The 22,986-nt window shown below is 43.6% G+C and overlaps 1 protein-coding gene across 3 annotated transcripts in view; it reads left to right on the top strand.

The window, feature by feature from the left end:
• Positions 1-22,986, top strand: part of KNG1 (kininogen 1) — a 130,514-nt gene that overhangs the window by 16,550 nt on the left and 90,978 nt on the right. For 2 of the 3 annotated variants that reach the window (XM_063916355.1, XM_063916353.1), the window contains exons 2-4: positions 3,337-3,453; positions 5,903-5,990; positions 8,135-8,319. In XM_063916355.1, the coding sequence (XP_063772425.1) occupies positions 3,337-3,453; positions 5,903-5,990; positions 8,135-8,319 (390 nt within the window). The remainder of the gene's footprint in view (positions 1-3,336; positions 3,454-5,902; positions 5,991-8,134; positions 8,320-22,986) is intronic. The other variant, XM_063916354.1, reaches the window with a different exon arrangement.

Here is a 22,986-nt window from a genome sequence, read left to right as displayed (position 1 = left end):
CTGTTTGACAGGGTTACAGACCACGCTGCAGCAGCACTATCTGCAGGTCTCAGTCTAGTACCTGAGTGTGTAAATACAGACTTCAGGATAGCCTCCTGCTTTTTATCAGCAGGTACCTTCAAAGTGTCCGTATCCTAAGACGGCAGTGCCACTTTTTTTGACAAACGTGTGAGCGCCTTATCCACCCTAGGGGATATCTCCCAGCGTAACTTATCCTCTGGCGGGAAAGGGTACGCCATCAGTAACTTTTTAGAAATTACCAGTTTCTTATCGGGGGAACCCACGCTTTTTCACACTTCATTCACTCATTTGATGGGGGAACAAAACACTGCCTGCTTTTTCTCCCCAAACATAAAACCCTTTTTTAGTGGTACTTGGGTTAATGTCAGAAATGTGTAACACATTTTTTATTGCCGGGATCATGTAACGGATGTTCCTAGTGGATTGTGTATATGTCTCAACCTCGTCGACACTGGAGTCGACATCTGTGTCTGCCATCTGAGGGCGTTTTTGAGCCCCTGATGGCCTTTGAGACGCCTGGGCAGGCGCGGGCTGAGAAGCCTGCTGTCCCATAGCTGTTACGTCATCCAGCCTTTTATGTAAGGAGTTGACACTGTCGGTTTATACCTTCCACCTATCCATCCACTCTGGTGTCGGCCCCACAGGGGGCGACATCACATTTATCGGCATCTGCTCTGCCATCACATAAGTCTCCTCATCCAACGTGTCGACACAGCCGTACCGACACACCACACACACACACAGGGAATGCTCTGACTGAGGACAGGACCCCACACAGCCCTTTGGGGAGACAGAGAGAGAGTATGCCAGCACACACCAGAGCGCTATATAAATTAGGGATTAACACTATATTGAGTGAATTTTTCCCAATAGCTGCTTGTATATACAATATTGCGCCTAAATTTAGTGCCCCCCCCCTCTCTTTTTAACCCTTTGAGCCTGAAAACTACAGGGGAGAGCCTGGGGAGCTGTCTTCCAGTGGAACTGTGAAGAGAAAATGGCGCCAGTGTGCTGAGAGAGATAGCTCCGCCCCTTTTTCGCGGACTTTTCTCCCGCATTTTTATGGATTCTGGCAGGGGTATTTATCACATATATAGCCTCTGGGGCTATATATTGTGATATATATGCCAGCCAAGGTGTTTTTATTGCTGCTCAGGGCGCCCCCCCCCAGCGCCCTGCACCCTCAGTGACCGGAGTGTGAAGTGTGCATGAGGAGCAATGGCGCACAGCTGCAGTGCTGTGCACTACCTTGGTGAAGACTGATGTCTTCTGCCACCTCTTCTTGCTTCTGGCTCTCTAAGGGGGACGGCGGCGCGGCTCCGGGACCGAACACCAAGGCCAGTTCCATGCGGTCGATCCCTCTGGAGCTAATGGTGTCCAGTAGCCTAAGAAGCCCAAGCTAGCTGCAAGCAGGTAGGTTCGCTTCTTCTCCCCTTAGTCCCTCGCTGCAGTGAGCCTGTTGCCAGCAGGTCTCACTGTAAAATAAAAAACCTAAATATATACTTTCTTTCTAGAAGCTCAGGAGAGCCCCTAGTGTGCATCCAACCTCGGCCGGGCACAAAATCTAACTGAGGCTTGGAGGAGGGTCATAGTGGGAGGAGCCAGTGCACACCAGGTGACCTAAAGCTTTCTTTAGTTGTGCCCAGTCTCCTGCGGAGCCGCTATTCCCCTTGGTCCTTTCGGAGTTCCCAGCATCCACTAGGACGTCAGAGAAAAAGGGTCAGACTAGATGGGCCAAGTGGTTCTTATCTGCCGTCAAATTCTATGTTTCTATGTAAGCTAGAGCTGCAAGTGAAGATTTGGCGGACCACATGGCCCAGGGCTGTCTGTTGCCCATCATTGCTGAAAGGCTTTCAACTTCACTAAAGGAAACTTTTAAAATGCTCTTTGCTCCAGCTTCATTAATGTTCTCAATCTTGAGAGTGTAACAATCTTTATACTGTAACTTATACCACTTTGTTGTGTTTAAACATACCTTATACAAAGTATATGCATGCACCTATTTTCAGTGAATACGCATTACAAATTCACTCAAGATATGATATAAAAACTGTTAGTTACTGTATACGCAGACATGTGTATAGCTGCACTGTTTTTCCACCCACAGATAACACCGTCATCAGTGGCGTAAATTATGTTAGTTCACCCAATGCGGAAAGTGGTGTGGCCTCATGTCCATGATATTACGCCCCCATGGTGTATGATGCTCCCTGTTCTTGTCATGCTGGGCAGTCCCCAGGTTTCCCAAGCACAGCGTAGATGACACGCGCAAGCACGTGTCATAAATTACCGCTTCCTGATAACATCATCTAAGGGAGTGACAACAAAATAGCAGAGCAGCTATACTATATGAAATACAATAAACTCTTTGTGTTTGCCGCATACAAAAGTATCACATTAAAATTATCATTCTAAAAAGTATATAAGCACAGAGTAGCAGATGCGGGGATGGACCTTTTCTGATGTTATCATGGTCCGGTGGTCTACTGATTAGGCGTGGGTACTTCAAGTTGCTCACTGTCCCAGTGTCGGACTGGAGCATGTAGGGCCCACCGGGGGAATACAGTGGTAGAGCCCATGTTTAGGGGTGTAGCCAGTCTAGAGGGGGTGTGCCCAGCTGCCACATTGGTATGCCTAACCATTTTGCATGTGTTGGTCCCCTAGATAAATATATACAGTAAATACTGTAGTGCATGCAAGATAATGTACTAGATTAGTAACAGCACAGTCTAGTACCTGATCCATAGAGTAGGGGGTGGGGCCCCAGGCAGTAGGGCCCACCGATGGTTTCCCCTGTACCCCTGTGGGCCAGTCCAACCCTGCACTGTCCCCATCTCTCCCTACCTTCCTTTTCTTCTTGTATCCTCCAAAGTGATTCCCAGCCTCTTCTTCTGTGTGTTGCCATGTCCTATCCCTAACCCTCAACCTAGTGCCTTTCCCTAACCTTCCCCCACACCCTAACTTCAAGGCCTCGAAAAAAAATATGAATGTGGCCTCCGTCATGTAGGTGGGGCTAAATGTAACGGTGGGTGGAGCAACACAAAAGTTTGCACGCTTAAATTTTTTTTATTTTTTTTAAAGTGCATGTGTTCATCAGGGAATTTAGAGGTGGGGGAGTATTTTCAGGTTAGCCCTCATGTTTTGCAAATGATATTATTGTTCCAAAGTTGTCCCGCTCATTGATAGGGACTGTTTCCTGGTGTGTATAATAACTGAGTATAAATTTGATCTTAGTCCTTTGTTCAGTAGCATGTTCAGGAATAAAAGGATTACTCATCTGTTATCGATATGCTCACAGCTTTTTTGTCTTGTAAGCAGGATGAAGGAGATGGCCAGATGCATTATTTTGTTGAGCATGAAATCCATGAAGGTTCGTGTGGAGTGAAGAGTGGTAAAACGTGGCAAGAATGTGCATTCCTGGCATCTAAAGCAGTAAGAGTTTTTCAAAGTACTCTTAATAAGGGATGTGGAACACACGGTGCCTGCACTCAGCAACAGTATACAATTCACAAGTTATGTCACATAGTAACGTTGAAACAAGAAGAAAGGTATATTGAATTCTCCCCTCAATAAATCTACTTTAGTTGTGCTGATACAGAATAAAGCAAAAAACAATGTAACGTGACAGCTGGTTACTATTTTGCTTTTTGATAATACTGTAATCCTCCATAACGGTCATCAGAAAATAAAGACATCTTTGCTACCTACAGTTCCATCAATAAAAAGATTAAAAACAATGTGTCCCTGTACTTACCTTATGGTAAACTGTTAATAACTAGCCCATTCTGATTCAGTTCCATCTATGATTAGAACAGAAAACAAGCAAAGGCAAAACATGAAACAAGAGCTGGATGTGGGTGTAGTCAGCATTGTAACTGGAGACATAGGGGCATATTATTTGGGTATCCAGATGATAGATAGACAGTGTCTAGTTAGACAGTCAATAGATAGACATCATACAGTATGTTAGACACACATTAGGTCAACAGGGTAAAAGGTCGGCAGGGTCAAAAGGTCGACATGAAAAAAGTAGACATCACAAAAGCTCGGCAGAGTCAAAAGGCAAACAGGGTCAAAAGGTCGACATGAAAATGATCAACATAAAAAAGGTAGAGTCAGGGTTTTTTAAATGTGACATATTTTTGGACTTTTTCATGCGTTCTCTATCCATGTCAGAGTTGGTTATAAACCTTGTGGCGATCGCAGCGAGCCCCTCAAGGGTATGCCTTTCTACAATTGGGGGTCCCAGATGACAAAACTATCCACACAAACCCCAAAAATGCAACAATAACAAAAAAAAGTGTCTACCTTGTTTATGTCGACCAGTTTCATGTCGAACTTTTGACCCTGTCGGCATTTTGGACTGTCTACTTTTTTCATGTCTATCTTTTGACCCTGTCGACCTTTTGACTGTCTAACATGTGGTGTCTATCTATTGACTGCCTAACTAGACAGTTAGGAGTATCTTTGGCAACAACATACCTCCCAATATTACCCTCTGCAGGAGGGACACAATGCTCTGCTTCTGGACTTCCCTCTTAATTTATGATTGCCAGCACCTGTGTTGAACAGGTTAATGGATAAGAAAGGTGTTTCAGCACAGGTGATGGCAACCATAAATTAAATTAAGAGGGAAGTCCAGGAGCAGAGTGTTCTGTCCCTCCTGGAGAGGGTTATGGTGGGAGGTATGCAACAATACTTTCAACGATATATACTCTCATTCTAATAATTACCAGAGAATACAATCTTGCAGTATAGAGATGATTTCTGAAGTGAAGGTGAATCTAACATAAAGTTTATAAATGTCAGAATATACAGAGGCCTGATTCTGATTCTGAAAATCAAGGGCTGGCCATACACCAGACCATTTATCCAACTAGTTGGCTGGTTGGAATGAAAATCTGGTAATATATGGGCGCAATTTGCAATTTTCTCCCAAATATTGGAAAACAGATGTAAATGGTAATTCAGTAAAGATGGCAGCGCCATAACTACGTGTGTGCCAGGTGTGCTTGGCACACAGCGCAGTTGCCCTGAGGGCCAGACGGCCAGCGGCTTGTAATGAGTCAAATTGACTCATTACAAGCCGCCTCTGCTGTGCTGGTTGCGCCGCGCTGGAGAAGCCGGAGGCAGGGGAGGAGAACAGCAGCGCCGGAGGCAGGGGAGGAGGAGGAGGGAGGGAGACTGGAGCAGCAGCAGCGCTATGTAATTGTTAGTGCGCTGCTGCAGCTGTCCCCTCTCCTTCCGCATTGGCTGCCCGGCGCTGCTGTGAATGCTGGGATGCGCTTTCCTCATTCCAGCATTCACAGCGGCGTCCATGTATGACTATCAAAACACGCCATCAAAAAGCAGATCTATTTGAAAGCTCCATTTCTGTATGAATTCTATGCTTTCCCGGCAGTGTTTAGCTATTGTCGGCAGTGATTGTAATTCAAATTCTTAGTAAATTCTTGTGTTGTATAAAATAAAAGCCATGTTTGACCGATGATCTATTGAATTGTATTTTTGTGGACGGCTGTGTATCTCAATACGAATAGCCCCAACACTGCCGAGATTTGTGTTTAGTACATTCCCGAGATGCCACTTAGAAAAAAAACAGGCAAGCTAGAATGGATTCAGGAGCTTAGTAAATTTCCACTATAGTCTGTGCAGAGACTGCTGTATTACCTATCTACTACCGCTAGAGGATGATAAAGCCGGTCTGATTGGCTACTCGCCAGATTGCTTTGGTAGCCATGGGTATGGTTATACTTTCGATGCTATACTTTTCCAGAGCTGTAGTTTCAAGATATCACCTAAGCACTGTAGATGGAGACAGTAATGTCTGAACTATATAGGGCACAAGTAATGCAATGATTAATTTATTTTGTTTCTTTTTCAGGATCGGGGCAAGTGTTCAGCACACGTTATAGTTAACAAAGAACTGAAGGTCAGGAGTGTGGTGTCTCAGAACTGCAGCAGCACTAAAGGTAAATTAATTAGTATTCATAGAAATATATTTTAGGATGCACATTACAAGTGGCAGACTTTGAGAATTAGGAAACAGATAATGACAATCCGGCACAAAAATCCATAGGGAAGTTGCCTGTTTTTATAGAACTGCGATAAAGTTTGCTTCTTGAAAAAAAAATGGCATTCCCATAGGTGATGGATGGACCTGGACAGAAGCGACTGCATATCACTGTACTGTATAAAGTAGTCACTGTTGGCTTGGTAGAATGCAGAAATCAACATTGTAAAAACTAAAATGTTTGTACGGTGAGGACAAAACACATTATATCAAAGTGCATTTATTCTGTGTTTCTAGGGAGTCTTCACTTTTAATCTGAGCATGCATAGCAGTGACCGCCTCACTGTACATAGAGCATCATAGTAACCTCCCTATAATAGATAGCATCAGTGGCTGCCATATAATGAGGGGAAGGTCAGAGTGATGACATATATAACATCACAGTGACCTCTATAGAAAACATGGAGCATTGCTGCCTCTATAATGCAGAAAGCATAACTGTGACTGTCGTATAATACAGAAACCATTGCAGTGACCACCATATAATACAGAGAGCATCAGGGACTACCATACAATACAGGGAGCATAAGGGGCTTCCTCATAGGCGTGCACAGCACATTTTATTAGGGGGTGCACCGTCGGAGGGGTGTGTCTAGCACTGCCTTATGGGCATGTCTAGCACCATCTATTGATGGTCAACGCAATATAAAATATCCACCCTTGTACCAATCCTAATAAAGCAGATATATTGTCAGATGTTGTGGTGTGCACCAAACAAACACCCCTGATTGCACTCACTGTAATTACACTGCTCTTCCTCAGCCTGGTCTGGCTCCCCCTCTCTTTCCCCTGCAAGCTGCAGCAGCTTACTTACATGTCAGTCACTCACTGGCACAGATAGTCGCAGACTAGTACTGCTGCTGCTGGAAAAACAAGTGACGTGTCAATGCTGCTGCTGCCGACCGCCTGCCAGTATTGAATTTGTCTTCCTAAGAGAAACACTGGCTGCTTGCTGATCCTCATCAGTGGCTGGCGTTGGCATAGCATAGAAGGAGAGAGGTGGGCGTGTGGTAGGTGTGATGGGTGGGCATGCGAGCAGCATGATGTAAACACATCACATCACGCTGTTTTTGTACATGGAGGTGGAGCCGGGAGTTTGAAAGCCGGTGGCAGTGGCGCCCTTCATTAACCCAGGCGTCTGGTCAGTAATACAGTCCTGACAGGGTGCAGCGCAGAGGGGACAGTAATCAGCCTGCTTGGCGATCGCTGCATCAGGCATGTGAGATCGGGGTGCCAGATATTAGGGGGTGCCTGTGCGCACCAGGCACCCCCCCCCCCCCTCTGCGCACACCTATGGGCTTCCTACAGAGTTAGGTCTGCAGAGTTAAACAGGAAAACCTATACTAGCAAAATGTCCATGAGCTGTGGCTGCCCTGCTGCTACCTGCCCTTGTTCAGTTGCTGCAGCTATACTGAAGAAGACAGCCAGGCCAAAGCTGTGAAAAAGGACTGACCTGTGGATCATCTGCAACCCACACCCCAGGCCACCCTTACTAACCAGCTCTGGCAGACAAATCAATAGTCTCCTGCTGCTCAACCTTCACACACAACCCAACCTCTCTTCTCCATCACCCAGGACACGTACCCTGTAATAACAAGACATATATGGTGACTCAGTCTGCTTCAGCCCACTGTTAGGATGGACATGGAATTTAGATGATTTAGCAACATAGATGGTTTTCTTGTGATATAGTGGTTTTAACATTCAAACAGTGTGGAAGCAATGGCGATTTGATGTTAAAATACAGCTCGAGAACTGCCGCAAGTCACAATTGTGCATGCGCAAACCATCGCAATGTTTTTCCCACCTAATTTTTTTCCCAGCGCATCAAAAGTTTTAATAATAGAAGTCCAGCCATCATTTTATGGTGGGCTTCCAATGTCCATCCCTACCCCACTGCTGCAAATCATTGAGGCACCACATCCCATACTTCCACTTCTACCTCTGCTGACTTCCAGGAGGGGAGGTACATGTGGGGGGAGTGTTTATATTATCAATATTACTTGAGTAAAAATTGGTCAACATTAATTTGAAGTTTCTCAGATTCATTTCCAGTGGAGCCTCCTGTGACGGCTGTTCATCACCAGTGCCTTGGGTGTCCTCAACCAATAGACTTGAACAATGAGGAGTTACTGCACTTCGTACATTCTACTATAGAAAAAATGAACACGGAGGGAAGCCATCCATTCTACTTTGATTTTGAGACTATAGTGAATGCCACTAACCAGGTCTGTACATTACATCTGTACATATTTCTATGAAACCATTGTACACAAGCAAACAATGCATAAACCCTAAACAAATAAATAAAAGTAACATTTATATACTGTCAATCTATTAGGGATTGGCCTTTTTGGAATCGTAGGTCTCCATTTTTCACTTACACACAATAATAAGTAGTCAGTACTATGTATGTGAGACATAGGGGGACATGTACTAAGCAGTGATAAAAATGAAGAAGTGAGCCAGTGGAGAAGTTGCCCACGGCAACCAATCAGCATTGACGTAACATCTATCATTTGCATACTAGAAAAGTATACAGGGCAGCTGATTGGTTGCCATGGACAGCTTCTCCACTGGCTCACTTCTCCACTTTTATCACTGCTTAGTACATGCCCCCCTCAGACTTGAGGTAATATACAACATGGTGGTTTGTGTAGTGTTATGAATGGGTTGGGATTGATTTGCCTGTGTTCTGGATGCCGGTGGTCAGAATACAGACCGTGGAATCCTGATGGTGTCACTGGCCTAGACTGAGGGTGTTGTGAACTCGGGGATTCTTCCGATGGTTGGGAAGACGAAACCTCAACTGAGTTGGAAAAGGGAAGGCCTAATATAGGATTTCCTCATACAGGACGCTGACAGTGGAGTTTGATTAAATATTGTAGAGCTTTATTGCAGGGAAAAACAACTTAAAGTCAAATGCCAAAAAGGGATAAATGAGGGAAATGTCCAGACCCACTGAAGGGTTTTGTGAGCAGTATTAGGGATGCTGGTAATTGAAGAAACTGTGGGTGATGTTTAAAAGTCTCTGATAACTTGAGGAACTTATAAATGATGATTAAAGGCACAGATGGTTGAAGAACTTGTGAGCGGTGACAGAGACGCTGATGATCTGACGAACTGAAGTGCAAGGGTTTAAGATGCTGTTTGATTTGTAGAACTTGAGAACGGAGACTGGGACGCTGATGATGTGAGGAACTGAAGTGCAGGGGTTTTAGATGCTGTTGATTTGTAGAACTTGAGAACGGAGACTGAGACGCTGATGATGTGAGGAACTGAAGTGCAGGGGTTTTAGACGCTGTTGATTTGTAGAACTTGAGAACGGAGACTGAGACGCTGATGATGTGAGGAACTGAAGTGCAGGGGTTTAAGACGCTGTTGATTCGCAGAACTTGAGAATGGTGATTTAGGCCCGCAGCCACGCTGATTCCTAGGAGCACTGGTGACTGGAACGCAGAGAGATATACCGGCCGCTGAATACACTGGAACCGGTGCAGCCAACTGGCAGCTGGAAATGCCGGAGACACTGGAGTACAACTGCAGAGATCCTTGCCGGGAACAAGAGCGCTGGCATCTACGTCAGGGAAAGACGATACTCAGGCACTGAAGCTCTGTCCGGCGTCTGACTTTGAATCTCCCGCCAGCGCTGGATTGGCGGAGCAGTCTGATGACGTCACCTGCCCCCCGTCCACGTGATGCCGGGTGTCATGGCGGCGCCCATGCCCCGGAGAACCGCCGGGAGCTGCGCCAGCCAGACGCCGGAGCCCGTGGCCCACCGAAGGCAAAGGCCGCAACACCGACCAGCAGACACGCAGGGGTAAGCGCGGTGAACGCCGCCTCTGGTGTGTGACAGTACCCCCTCCTCCAGGAGTAGCCCCTGGACACTTTCCAGGTTTTGTTGGATGTCTGGAATGGAACATCCGCACCAGTCGGGGAGCCGTAACTTCAGTAGCTTTGACCCAGCTCCTTTCCTCTGGGCCAAAACCTTTCCATTCCACCAAATACTGTAAATTCTTGTGAAGATAGCGAGAATCAAGAATAGCTTTGATCTCAAAGTCCGTACCCTCTTCAGCCTCTGCAGAGGTTGGCCTTGGGGACTTGGAATGAAACCGGTTCAAAACAAGAGGGCGAAGAAGAGAGACATGGAAGGAATTTGGTATCCGGAGATGGGAAGGCAATCCCAATTTGCAGGCAACCGGATTCAATACTTGTAACACGGGATAAGGACCAATGAACCTTGGAGCGAACTTCATAGTGGGCACCTTTAAACGGAGATTGCGGGTAGAGAGCCATACCCTGTCACCAACCTTGTATTGAGGAGCTGCCCGTCGCTTCCTATCCGCAAAGAACTTATTGCGACCGGAAACTCTCTTGAGGTTGGCATGAACTTGACTCCAGATTTGACTGAAATGCCGGAGAGTAGAGGCTGCAGCAGGAACTTCTTCTGGAGGACAAATGGGTTTTCCGGAACTTGGGGATGAAATCCGTAATTAATGAAAAATGGAGACTCACCAGTCGAGGAGTGATATAGATGATTATGGGCGAACTCGGCCCAAGGCAACAACTCCACCCAATTATCTTGTGAGGGGGAGAGGTAAACCCCTGAGAAAAGTCTCTAAATCTTGATTGACGCGTTCAGTTTGCCCATTGGTCTGTGGATGGTAAGCAGATGAAAACTTGAGTTTTATTTGTAGAGCCGTGCAGAGGGCTCTCCAGAATCTTGCCGTAAACTGTACCCCTCGATCCCAGACTATTTCCAGAGGTAACCCGTGCAGGCGGAAGTGTACCCGAATAAATAACAAAGCCAACTTAGAAGCTGATGGTAATCCGGTCAACGGAACAAAATGTGCCATCTTAGAGAATCGGTCGATAATCACCCAGACGGTGTTATGACCCTTAGAGAGAGGTAGTTCAGTAACAAAGTCCATAGAGATATGAGTCCACGGCCTATTAGGAATGGACAATGGGTGCAGCAATCCCGCAGGAGGCAGACGAAGAATTTTGTGCTGAGCACATTGAGGACACGAGTTAACATACTCTTGAACGTCCTTCTTCATAGTGTCCCACCAGTAAGATCTTCGTAGAAATTCCCACATCTTTTGAACTCCCGGATGGCCAGAAAACTTGGAAATGTGAGCCCACTGCAACAATCTTGGTCGAAATTTAGCTGGCACAGACATTCTTCCAGGAGGAGGACCCAACGCAGTGGGAGCCACAGAAATAGAGACAGGACTGAGGATCAACGCCTTTTCAATGGTATTCTCCTCATCCGAAGCCATTAAGGAACGGGATAGGGCATCCGCCTTGGTGTTAAGAGTTCCAGCCCGGTACTTAATGACAAACGAAAATGGAGCAAAGAAGAGCGCCCATCTCGCTTGACGGGGATTCAAGCACTGGGCCGTCTTGAGATACAGTAAATTCCTGTGATCCGTGAAAATCGTAATTAGGTGTTTAGCACCTTCCAAAAGATATCTCCATTCTTCTAAGGCAGATTTTATTGCCAACAGCTCTTTATCTCCAATGGTGTAATTTAATTCAGCAGGGGAGAACTTGCGAGAATGGAAACCACATGGATGTAACTTCCCATCTGGAGCGTACTGCGAAAGTACGGCACCTATGCCTACCGTAGAAGCATCAACCTCCAGAAAGAATGGTTTTAGAAAGTCTGGTTGTTGAAGTACCGGAGCGGACATAAAGGCTGCCTTCAACTGGGCGAACGCTGTTACAGCTTCAGAGGACCAATGGCTTGGGTCAGCCCCTTTCTTGGTTAGGGCAGTAATAGGCGCCACAATAGTAGAGAAACCCCTTATGAATTTCCGGTAGTAATTTGCGAACCCTAGAAATCGTTGCACTGCTTTCAGGGAAAGAGGCTGAGTCCAGTCCCGAATGGCAGAAAGTTTCTCCGGATCCATACGCAACTCCGTACCTGAAATAATGTAGCTCAGAAATGGAATAGATGGGACCTCAAAGGTGCACTTGGAAATCTTGCCGTAAAGATGGTTCTCTCGCAAACCGAAACCTCCTTAACCGCAAACCTCCTTAACTTGTATTCTGTGCTCAGAGAGATTCTTCGAAAATATCAGGATGTCATCCAAATATACCACCACATTTAGGTATAACATGTCCCGAAAAACTTCATTAATGAATCCCTTGAAGACGGCGGGGGCGTTGCTGAGGCCAAACGGCATTACCAGGTACTCATAATGCCCGTCCCTAGTATTGAAGGCCGTCTTCCACTCGTCTCCTTGTCGGATACGTATCAAGTTATAAGCTCCCCTTAAATCGAGCTTAGTGAAGACTCGAGCTCCGCGAACTCTATCGAAAAGCTCCGTGTTGAGCGGCAGAGGATACTTATTCTTAATGGTGACTTCATTTAGACCACGATAATCGATACATGGCCTCAGGCCTCCATCTTTTTTCTTCACAAAGAAGAAGCCTGCTCCCGCTGGGGAAGTAGAGGGGCGGATGAATCCCTTCTGCAGATTAGACTTGATATATTCTGACATGGCTTGGGTCTCAGGTACTGACAAAGGATAGGTACGACCTCGAGGTGGCATTTTCCCCGGAATGAGCTCAATAGGACAGTCCCAAGGTCTATGCGGTGGTAACTTATCGGCCGCCTGTTCCGAGAAGACATCTGTAAACTCCCGATAAGCCTCTGGAATAAGCTCTACGTCCGACTTGGACGATGCACGAAGCGGGTAGACAGGAGTAAGACAATTCGAGTGACAGAATGGACTCCAAGAAATTATCTGTGTCGACCTCCAGTCGACGTGAGGGTTGTGAAGCTTGAGCCAGGGAAGACCAAGGACGAGATCGTGAGACATCTCCTGAATCACAAGGAACTCCAGATGTTCTTGGTGCAAAGCTCCCACTTGAAGCTTGATTGGCATAGTACGACTTGTAATCAGAGCATTAGGAATTTGGGTACCATTAATAGCAGTTATCGTAATAGGTCGTTCGACCGACTGTAACTTCAAACCCAGATTCTGGGCGCAGGAAAGGGAAATAAAATTACCCGCAGCTCCTGAGTCCAACAGTGCTGATAAAGCTAAATATTTATCGTATATAATACACTTTAAGAGGTCTAAGAACACTGTACGCTATCTACGTAAGAAGTACCGTAAGGGTACGCAAGTTGCGTAACGATCGCTCAACCGTAGTCGAGACGCTCAAGCGTCACGTTCGCTTACGGCCCAGAGATCACAGGCAGGCACGCTATTGGCTGCCGACTAACGTAATAATTCGCTATAGCGTAGCGGACGCTTGGGACCACGAGGAGATCACCAGCGGTGCAGACGCTCCCAACGTTAAACCTTTATATCTATACCTTTAACAACGAAATATACAGTAAACCTTAGTGTGGTGACAGAGTGTAAGTGCAACCTGGTGTAACCTGGTTAACTACAAAGCTGCTTGAGCGTCACCGACGCTCAGGGAATACTTAACACTATAAGAAATACACAGATACCTGGGCTTAGGGTCCAAAACCTATTATATGTATTATGACTATTATACTTGCAAAAGAATCACAGTACAAAGCATACACTACAATATAACATAGACTAACTAACCAGATAACTACACAGGAAATACAATACAATACAATTAAGGGAAAAATACGGGAGAAATAGAAGAGAGAGAGAGAGAGAAATGGCTCACAATAACATCAAGACAATATGATTGCGGAGAAACACTTACGCACAAGGGGAAACGATCGCATGCGCCTCGATATCCAGCTCCCGATTATCAGCAATGAGAACCGTTGAAGAGAGAGACCTGGATACGGTCGGCCTGCCTATTTATGCCCCACACACAATACAATTCAATGGTCCCTACAATCTCATTGTTCATTGGACCCAGGAATTCGGCTTCGCATTATAACAAAAGGTCATAGGTTGATTCATACAGGTGGGCTGTGACTATTTCCAACAGCTCAGGTGGGAGGGAAACTGGGTTTCCCGCCGCATGGGTAATAAAGTGCAAATAAAGTAAATGTTCATAAACTTCTTATGTCCATAACTATTCGCACGAGCGATTGATCTGCTTCAAACCAACACCGGAATATTTCTAATTAAATACTCTTCCGATGGGTACCAAACACTACTGTATGACCCCTGTTAGACCCTTCGTACAATACAAAGAGGGATCTCTCTGTTCAGGAACATGCTATGTTAACTAAACTTTCAGTATCTATCAAAGGGACCATGATCTACAAAATACATTATTAGTGAAAATATGTAACGAATGAGTCGCACGCTACGATTACATAAACTCTACCGTAAATACGCATACCGTGCGCCTGCGGGTGCCCGCGACTGTGAGTATGTGCACGTACGGGAGAGCGTACGCATGCGCAGCGCGGACCAGTATGAGGTGCAAATATGGCAGTGTGTGTAGAGATATTTTTCTGACTTTGACAGTCCACCCTTTGGCAGTCAATAATAACTGCCACCTTCTAAAACATTTCAAAAGGAGAAAAATATATGTCAGGGGTTAATTCATTTCCATGGTTGGGTAAGGGAGGAGAGAGGAGTAGGTGGGAAGAGGGTATGACCTAGTGAGATAGCAGAAGCATGTGTGTATGAGTCCATGTTTGGGGGGTCATGTATCATCGTGCCGTACGTGTTGTAAATCAAGCTTCGAGGTATTGCGAAGTATACATGTGAATTCCTTCTTATCCCGTGGTACGGGTCTGTGGATGGGCTGTCAAACTTTACCAAGCTCTTTTTGGCTTTGGTTGTAACAAAATGGGGGAGCACATTTTAGTTGATGATACATGAATGGGGGAGATATGTGATTGCTGATATCTGTGCCTGTATTCCCTATCGACTATGTGTGTCATTACCTGAGGGTTGTAGAGATGAAGATAAAGAACACTTATGGAAAATGCAGTGGTATTCTATGTCAGGTTAATGTACATCTGTCGGTTGAAGTTTTGTTCGGTATCAGTTGAAAGTCGTCTTCTTTGCGCTGTTTTGCCCATTAGGTGCGAGCAAAAAGCTTTGTCAATGCCATTAGATTTACAAAAAAATGTTGGGCTAGCGTAAGTTTAAGAATTCTAGGGAAACTGGGGATCCATGGCAAAGTTCATCAAATGTCCATATCTACAGTGGTTAATGAGCAAGAGAGAAAAGACAACTCCTTTTTATGGGGCACTCATTAGTAATATTCTAAAATGTAACTTTTATTGAAAACGGACTTACATTGACATACAACATAAAACACTTAATTTTGGGAATGTTAATGGTGTAACTGGCTATATTGATTAATTACGACTACCCCTTGCAAATAATTTGTAATTTCTTTAATCAGACAAATCACACAACACTGCCTACATACGGCTGATTAATTCACCCAATGGGGTAATTAATAAATATTGTGTGAGAAAAAAATTATAATTAATGAAGATAAAGGTCAGAAAGAAGAAAGGGAGGAATAGATGATAATGCCTGGTTTCTGCTTTTGAAGATCTGCTTGAAAAGCATCGAATCCCCAATGAGAGAACCAACTGGAGCATATATGCACCACTCCCAAGACCTGTATCTGCTGTTAACTCCACCTAACAGGACTGAGGCAGAGTTAATGAGAGTGCAGGGGAGAAGTCCCTAGCCAGTGTTAGATGCCTGTGATACTGACTGTTTTATAACACATGTGAACTTCACTTTGGGTGTCACCCTCTTGCATATATTCACAGTGAATTGTGTGACTTTTAGTGAAAGAACACTCAAAGAAAACAACAATTGCTTTAGTATCTATCTGCAACACATTCATTGAGTTGGTTTCTAGGAAATACAGCTTTCATATGCAGTGACACCCAGGATGTCTGCTGTCCCCAATCTTATCTAATGACATCGAATTGAGGATGAGAGAGTCCTAAAGGGTGTGAGTGCAATATGAAAATAGGGTGCTTCTGCTGTCGTTGTCTCAATAGATGAGTCAAGCCGATGAGAGAGCACTTAAAAGGAAAAATGAAAAAAGAAGAAAAAGAAGAAAAAGAAAAAGAAAACAAGATTAAATATGTTTCAGGTAGTGCTGTCAATAGAATATATATCTTTCTAGAGTGTGTTCACTACATATCATAAGTGCAACGGATTTGCTCAGTATCAACCATTATTTCTCCTTCCCGTATAACTGCCCAACAAATTATATATTAATCAATTGAGTACAAAATTCATGTGGTATGTTTGATATCCACACAGTAAGGATCATATCATAATAAAAACACATTTGCATTATATATGCTCTAGTCAAAATAATTTGCATCTTATTTGCAATAAGCGGCATAGTGCATGTGGATGTGACCCCAATAGCTCATATCACAGTAAGAACAGCACCCTACTGATTAATTCATCCGCAATAACTCACATTATACTGATAGAAAATTAATTACTAAGTACTTATGCATGTCATTGCCATTAGGTAATAAAGTAATAAAGTGAGGATAAGGAATGCTGTTACTTATCCTTTGTGTATTCTTATCAATTCCCCTCGGCTGCTATCAGTGTGCGGCTCCTCACTGATCGTTTTGTTCGGAAGCCGTGATGTCAGAAAATGTAGAGACTGCTTTCACCGTCTTATACCTCCCTTCAGGATATCCTTATTCTAGATTGTCCTCGGGATGGTTGGTCACAGTCAGATACCTGGCATCCGAGACCGCCGCGGGCAGCGTACAGCTCGTCGTTACCGCTGGATCAGTGTAAGAGCAGGGAAGGTAATTTTCGGGTAGCATCCACCTATGCCGTAAACCCGCCGTTACCCTGCTGTTACCAGTATACGGCTCCTCACTGATCGTTTAGTTTGGAAGCCGTGATGCCAAAAGATGTAGAGACTGCCATCACCGACATGTACCTCCCTTCAGGATATCCTTAGTTTCGGACGTCCTCGGGATGGCTGGTCACAGTCAGATGCCTGGCGTCTGAGACCGCCGCGGACAGCGTGCAGTTCGTCGTTGCCGCTGGATCAATGTATGTGAGTAGGAGAGGCAAGTATCGGGTAACATCCACATGCACCGTTAAGCCGCCGTAAACCCAACGTGCACGTTTCACCTGGACGGCTTCGTCAGGGGTAATGAGACTATACCTGCTAGTTGTCTTATTTATCTGAAAAGGTGTAACTCATTCAGCCAATCATTACTATCCTACGATCTGCTTCAATGTGAATTGAGTTAACTCATTTAGCCTTGCTGTATTATGGGATTTGTAGTTTTAGATTCCTATCCATATTCAGTGATTAATATAATTATGGGTATGGTGCTTGATCCCAGCAGCTAAATGGAACGCAAATTAGCATATAATGAAATTCACAATGTGGCAATGTGGTTAATTCAAAAATTACAGACAATGCAAATATATAGGGATACCAACAACCACATTGAACAGTATAATGATGAATATTTTACAAAGAATAAATACAACTATTATAATAATAATTCTAAACGCACCAAATCCGAAATGAGAGCCAAACAGTTACCGAAAATTATTAAATAGGGTAAGATAGAATATTAAGTATAATAACATAAAAATAAAAATAGAAAAATATATATATATAGAAAAATATATATAAAACCCCAATTAAATCATTATTAAGGAAAAATATTTATCCATTCATATTAATTATCCCATACATTTATTTTAGAGACTGATTGATTACAATTTACAAATAAAACTGTTGAGACATTTACATATAGAGTCATATCCACCTCTTAAATCGTATATAAGGTTTTACTCATTCTCAAACTAGTTCAATATAATTGGGAAACAGATCCACAGCAATTTTTTGAAAGTGACAGTCATAATGTAGCCACTAATTAATAGCTACCTTGTACTTTCTGCTCAATCCTTAAATCACAATGTCTCTATTTTCAAACCTCCCATTAGATATAAAAAGATCTGAGATTGCATATTTCTTTAACATTGTGGTATCATCCATGATTCAAATGTCTACTGTGATTTTGATATATTAATATTATTTATGCGTATAGTTTCACATTACATCGACTTAATGGATAATCACCCACAAAAAATCAAAGATTAAAGGTTTTACCTATTAGGTTAATAGAGGATTCGGGAACATTGCTGCGAAATCATAAAATGTATAGACGCATACAAACTGAACAAAAAGAGGGGAGGGGGGGGGGGGGGGGGGGGGTTTGTACCTGTTTCTAAAACATTATACAGGGATCCTCTCATGTATACACCCATATACATATACCTGCATACGTAAGTATGCCTGTAAATGACCACCCATATGTAGTGATGATGATCACCACAAAAGGGGGGGCAAAAAAGGAGAAAAGAGAAAGCACGCACATAGTAAGGGAGAAGCCAGTGTGTATTTACAGAAAAGCTCCGTAATTTTGACTTTCATTAAGCCCATCCGGACTCAAAGTCCCCAGTCTGAATATCCATTTACTCTCCTGCTGAAGGAGTATCTTATTGAGATCTCCTCCCCTAATGCCTAGATGGATCTTTTCTAGGCCAAAGACTTTAAGATTCTTGCCACAACCTCCATGTTTGATATACATATGTCTTGCTACCGGGGAGAGTTTTTTCATCCTATTTAGATCAGTGGTTATGTTCCTTATATTCCCGATATGTTCCAGAACTCTCTGTTTTAAAGCTCTTGATGTCATTCCGACATATTTCATTCCACACTCACACTGCAGGCAATATATAACTCCCATGGTATTACAATTGATGAAAGATCTAATTTCCACCTTATTGCCTTGTCTATCATAGGTGTATTTCGTCTTAGCTATGTACTGGCATGCCTTACAGCTTCCACATGGGAATGACCCCTCAGTTATAGGTGTTTTTCTTGATGTCCTTTCAAAATGGCTGTCTACCAGAATGTCTCTCAGATTTTGAGATCTCCTCCAGCTCATGGTTGGTTTTGAGGCAAGTTGTCGACTCAGATCTCTGTCGGTATGTAAAACTGACCAGTGTTGTTGAGTGATATTCACTATCTCCTGCCACTCGTGGCAAAAATCCCCCACAAATCTAATCTGATTTGTTGTACCGGTTTTGGCTTTATTCTTGGGGAAGATTAACTCCTCCCTTGGGATTTTGGAAGTAATATACATTGCCTTTTTTATACTCCTATTACTATATCCCCTTTCTCTTAGGCGCATGCCCAATTCTTTGCTTCTACTTTTAAAGGTTTCCATATTAGAGCAGTTCCGGCGTAGCCTCAAAAATTCACCTTTCGGTAAATTTCTAATCGTCGGTGGAAAATGACTACTATTTCTATGAAGAACACTATTTGTTGCTGTAGTCTTTCTAAAGAGATCTGTGGTAAGTTCTCCTTCTTCATTCTTAACAATTTTTAAATCCAAAAAAGTAATTGAATCCTTACTGATATCCGATGTTAATCTCAGGTTCAAATAGTTATTGTTGAGATGTCCAATAAATTCTCTCAACAGTCCCTCTGTATTGCTCCAAATCATCAGGACATCATCAATGTACCTGAGCCATACTGTAATGAATCGCGTGTACTTTTCGTTGTTTTCTGTGAAAACAACCTCACGTTCCCACCAACCTAGGTAGATGTTCGCGTACGTGGGTGCGCAAGCCGCACCCATCGCAGTTCCACGGGTTTGCAAGTAGAAGGCATCTGCGAAGGTAAAGTAATTTCTCATGAGGACGAATCTCAGCAAATCAATCAAAAAGATATTAAAGTCCTCCGTATCCTTCATATCCAAGAAATACTGTACTGCTGACAATCCGTCCTGATGATTAATGCTCGTATATAACGATTCTACATCAAGGGAAACTAAGAGGTGTTCATGTTCCACTCGGATGTCTTGTATCTTCCGTAGGACGTCCGATGTATCTTGAACATAGGATGGTAGACTTACCACGTGTTCTCTTAAATGCAGATCCAAAAAGATACTAGCCTGTTCGCCAAGTCCACCAATTCCGGATACTATAGGTCGACCCGACTGGGAGGTCCCTGTTCTTATGGATCTTAGGGAGCATATAAAATGTTGGAACTTTTGGATTTTCAACTGTTAAGAATGTATGTTCTTGTTTAGTAATAGTGCCATTTTTCAAGGCTTTCTCAATCATTTTCTTGTAAAGATGCCAGTTACACCATTAACATTCCCAAAATTAAGTGTTTTATGTTGTATGTCAATGTAAGTCCGTTTTCAATAAAAGTTAAATTTTAGAATATTACTAATGAGTGCCCCATAAAAAGGAGTTGTCTTTTCTCTCTTGCTCATTAACCAATATGTCCTTAACAACTCAAGGGAGCACCGCCGGGCGTTTGTTATTTTGATACATTTAAAAATTCAACAAGTAATGGTTTACATTAGATATTATTAAAATTAAATATTCTTCTTATTCCGGTTTTTGCATTTTTCGTTATACCACTAGACAGGTAGCTCAGTGCGCTATTTCCCCCACAATAAATCCATTTTCGCTCATATCTACAGTGGTCAAAACTTCTTCTTTGGTCAATCCGTTGTCTGTATAGCGTCTCGTCAACTTCCTTGTCCAAGTGGGTCTTGTTACCTTGGAGAAAACGGAAAAAACAGGTGAAAGAAACGGACCGTAGAAATCGCATTTTCATCACATCATTGTTTCTACATTTGGGTCATAAATCAAGTCCAGGTTAATTACAGTTTCCTCACTCCTTAAACTCATTACCCTAGTACGATGATTGCACTTCATTAAAGCCTGACCGCATCTAAATATCAATCCAATCGATATGACAACACCTAAGATACATAGGAGAAACTTCCCAACATCCATTATGACTCCTTGAGCCCAGTCTCCTAAACCAGAAAACCAATTTCGCGGGTTCAACCATGACACCCAACCAGTCAGCTCATTACCTACAGCAGCAAGAGTGAGATTGTGTTTTCGGCGAAATTCCCACTTCAATTGGAGAATATCGTCCATCTTTTGGTCTATGACCTCGACCGGATCCTCGGTGCTATTCGTGATATACGTGCAACACTTCACGCCATACTGTGTTGCCAATGTAACACAATATCCGCCTGTCACTGCTGTGAGGTAATTAAGAACCATTCTATGCTGCACCAGTTCTGTTTTGTAAGCCTGAAGTTCTCTTCCAGTATACCTAAACGTGTCATCATACATTTCAGTGATATTATCTAACAAATTGGCGAGCGCAGAAATGTATTTATAATTCAGCACTCCTCTAGCGGTGCGGGTGAAATCTAACGCGATTAAGAATTGAATCCCGGTGGATTCACTTATCAGATCAGAGGCCGGATGCTCTGTCTTCTCTATCAGGTGCCTTTTAACAACGTGCTCGTAATGGGTGTGAGTATAAGGAGCTTGGGCACCACGGTGTATGTCTTTCATTTTGTCATGTGATACAGTCATTACTTCAGGCAGTACTTTTCCAATATAACACAATCCTTCAGAGTTTGGGGCAAGCCACTTGTACGCCTTTCTCCCGCATATGAAATATGCATCATCGGGGAGAACATATGGGACGGAGTAGGACATAACCATATTACACACCTTCCATGTGAAATCTCCTAACCCTAATTCTTCCATCTGCTTAGTACACGTATCAGGTTGTATGATATGTGCACCGTATCCTGGTGATACCTCTCCAACTTTAGTAATCCTATTTCCTAAGGTATACCTATACCGGAAAGATTTTCCTCTACTGGCTATGTGGCGTACAAGCTCTGTATCTGTAGGCATTCTATCTGCTCTATGCGAAAAGGTCATGGTGTGATTACTCCATGACACTTCCCAATTTCCCGGTTTTCGGGGATTGGAGATGTTGAAACATAATAGGGACCTATCCACATGGTATTGGTGGAGCTTCAAACTAGGAGGGCTGGAGATATTAAACCTCCGGTCCACCGGTCTCCCACCATTTAACTCAAGTACCTCCTCTATCGTTAAAGGAAATGGTACTAGCCCTGATTTGCTATGACCCTGAGGTACTTGAGAGCATACCCAACAATCTGTTTTGTTTAACACATTACCCACTAAGGAGTGATAGTCACTCAATGGATGCCGGTCCATATGGATATTAAAACTGGATTGGCATTGCTTAATGCACCCATCCTCAATGACATTGTTACAGAGCCTACAGATACAGTTTTCTTCAGCTAACAATCCTTCACAATTCCTTCTATGGTCAATGCTATCGGATCGTTTTCTGATACTCGCCTTTGCTTGTTGATTATGTTGTTCTCAGAAAACTACGCCTCCATCTTTATCATCAGAACCCATTCCAGAACCTCTCTCGACCTCCATGGTACTCTCGCCGGAACAGACTGCTCTGGTCAACATCATGGTTAACAGGAAAATCCGGATCACAGTCTCTTGGGGCAAGTCCATCTTATAGGAGGAAACGGAGAAGAATGAGAAGGGGGAAAAAGAAATTTTAGGGAGAGGGGATGGGAAGTGGAGAAAAACAATAAAAGGGAGTGGGGAGTCGACAACAGCTCTTGGTCTTGAGATTTTCACGGCTCAGGTGCCGCCTCAGTCCTCCTGGAACAGACACTCCAGTGATACAACCTCTACCGTCTGTTCCTTATCACGGGACTTCTCTGGATCAGCAACCTTCTTGCAGTGGGATGAATGAACCCAAGTCTCTCTCTCAGCAACCTTCAATGCTGTAGTGCTAGTCAATAAGACCTGGTATGGTCCTTCCCATCTGTCAATAAGGCAACCTGAGCGTAGAAAATTCCGTATCATTACATAATCCCCAGGTTCAATGTCATGACAATTACTACCTGGTAAATCAGGAATCACTAACTTCAGATTATCATTTTGATTCCTCAACTGTTTACTCATGTTAATCAAGTATTTTACAGTTACTTCATTGTTACACTTCAAATCATCCTGAGGGTTAATCATGACATGCGGTTGTCGACCAAACAAGATTTCAAAAGG

The sequence above is a fragment of the Pseudophryne corroboree genome, chromosome 4 (assembly GCF_028390025.1).
Source record: "Pseudophryne corroboree isolate aPseCor3 chromosome 4, aPseCor3.hap2, whole genome shotgun sequence".
Classification (NCBI taxonomy): Eukaryota; Metazoa; Chordata; class Amphibia; order Anura; family Myobatrachidae; genus Pseudophryne; species Pseudophryne corroboree.
The sequence above is the reverse complement of the archived record's forward strand: the minus strand, read 5'-3'. Positions and strand labels throughout refer to the sequence as shown.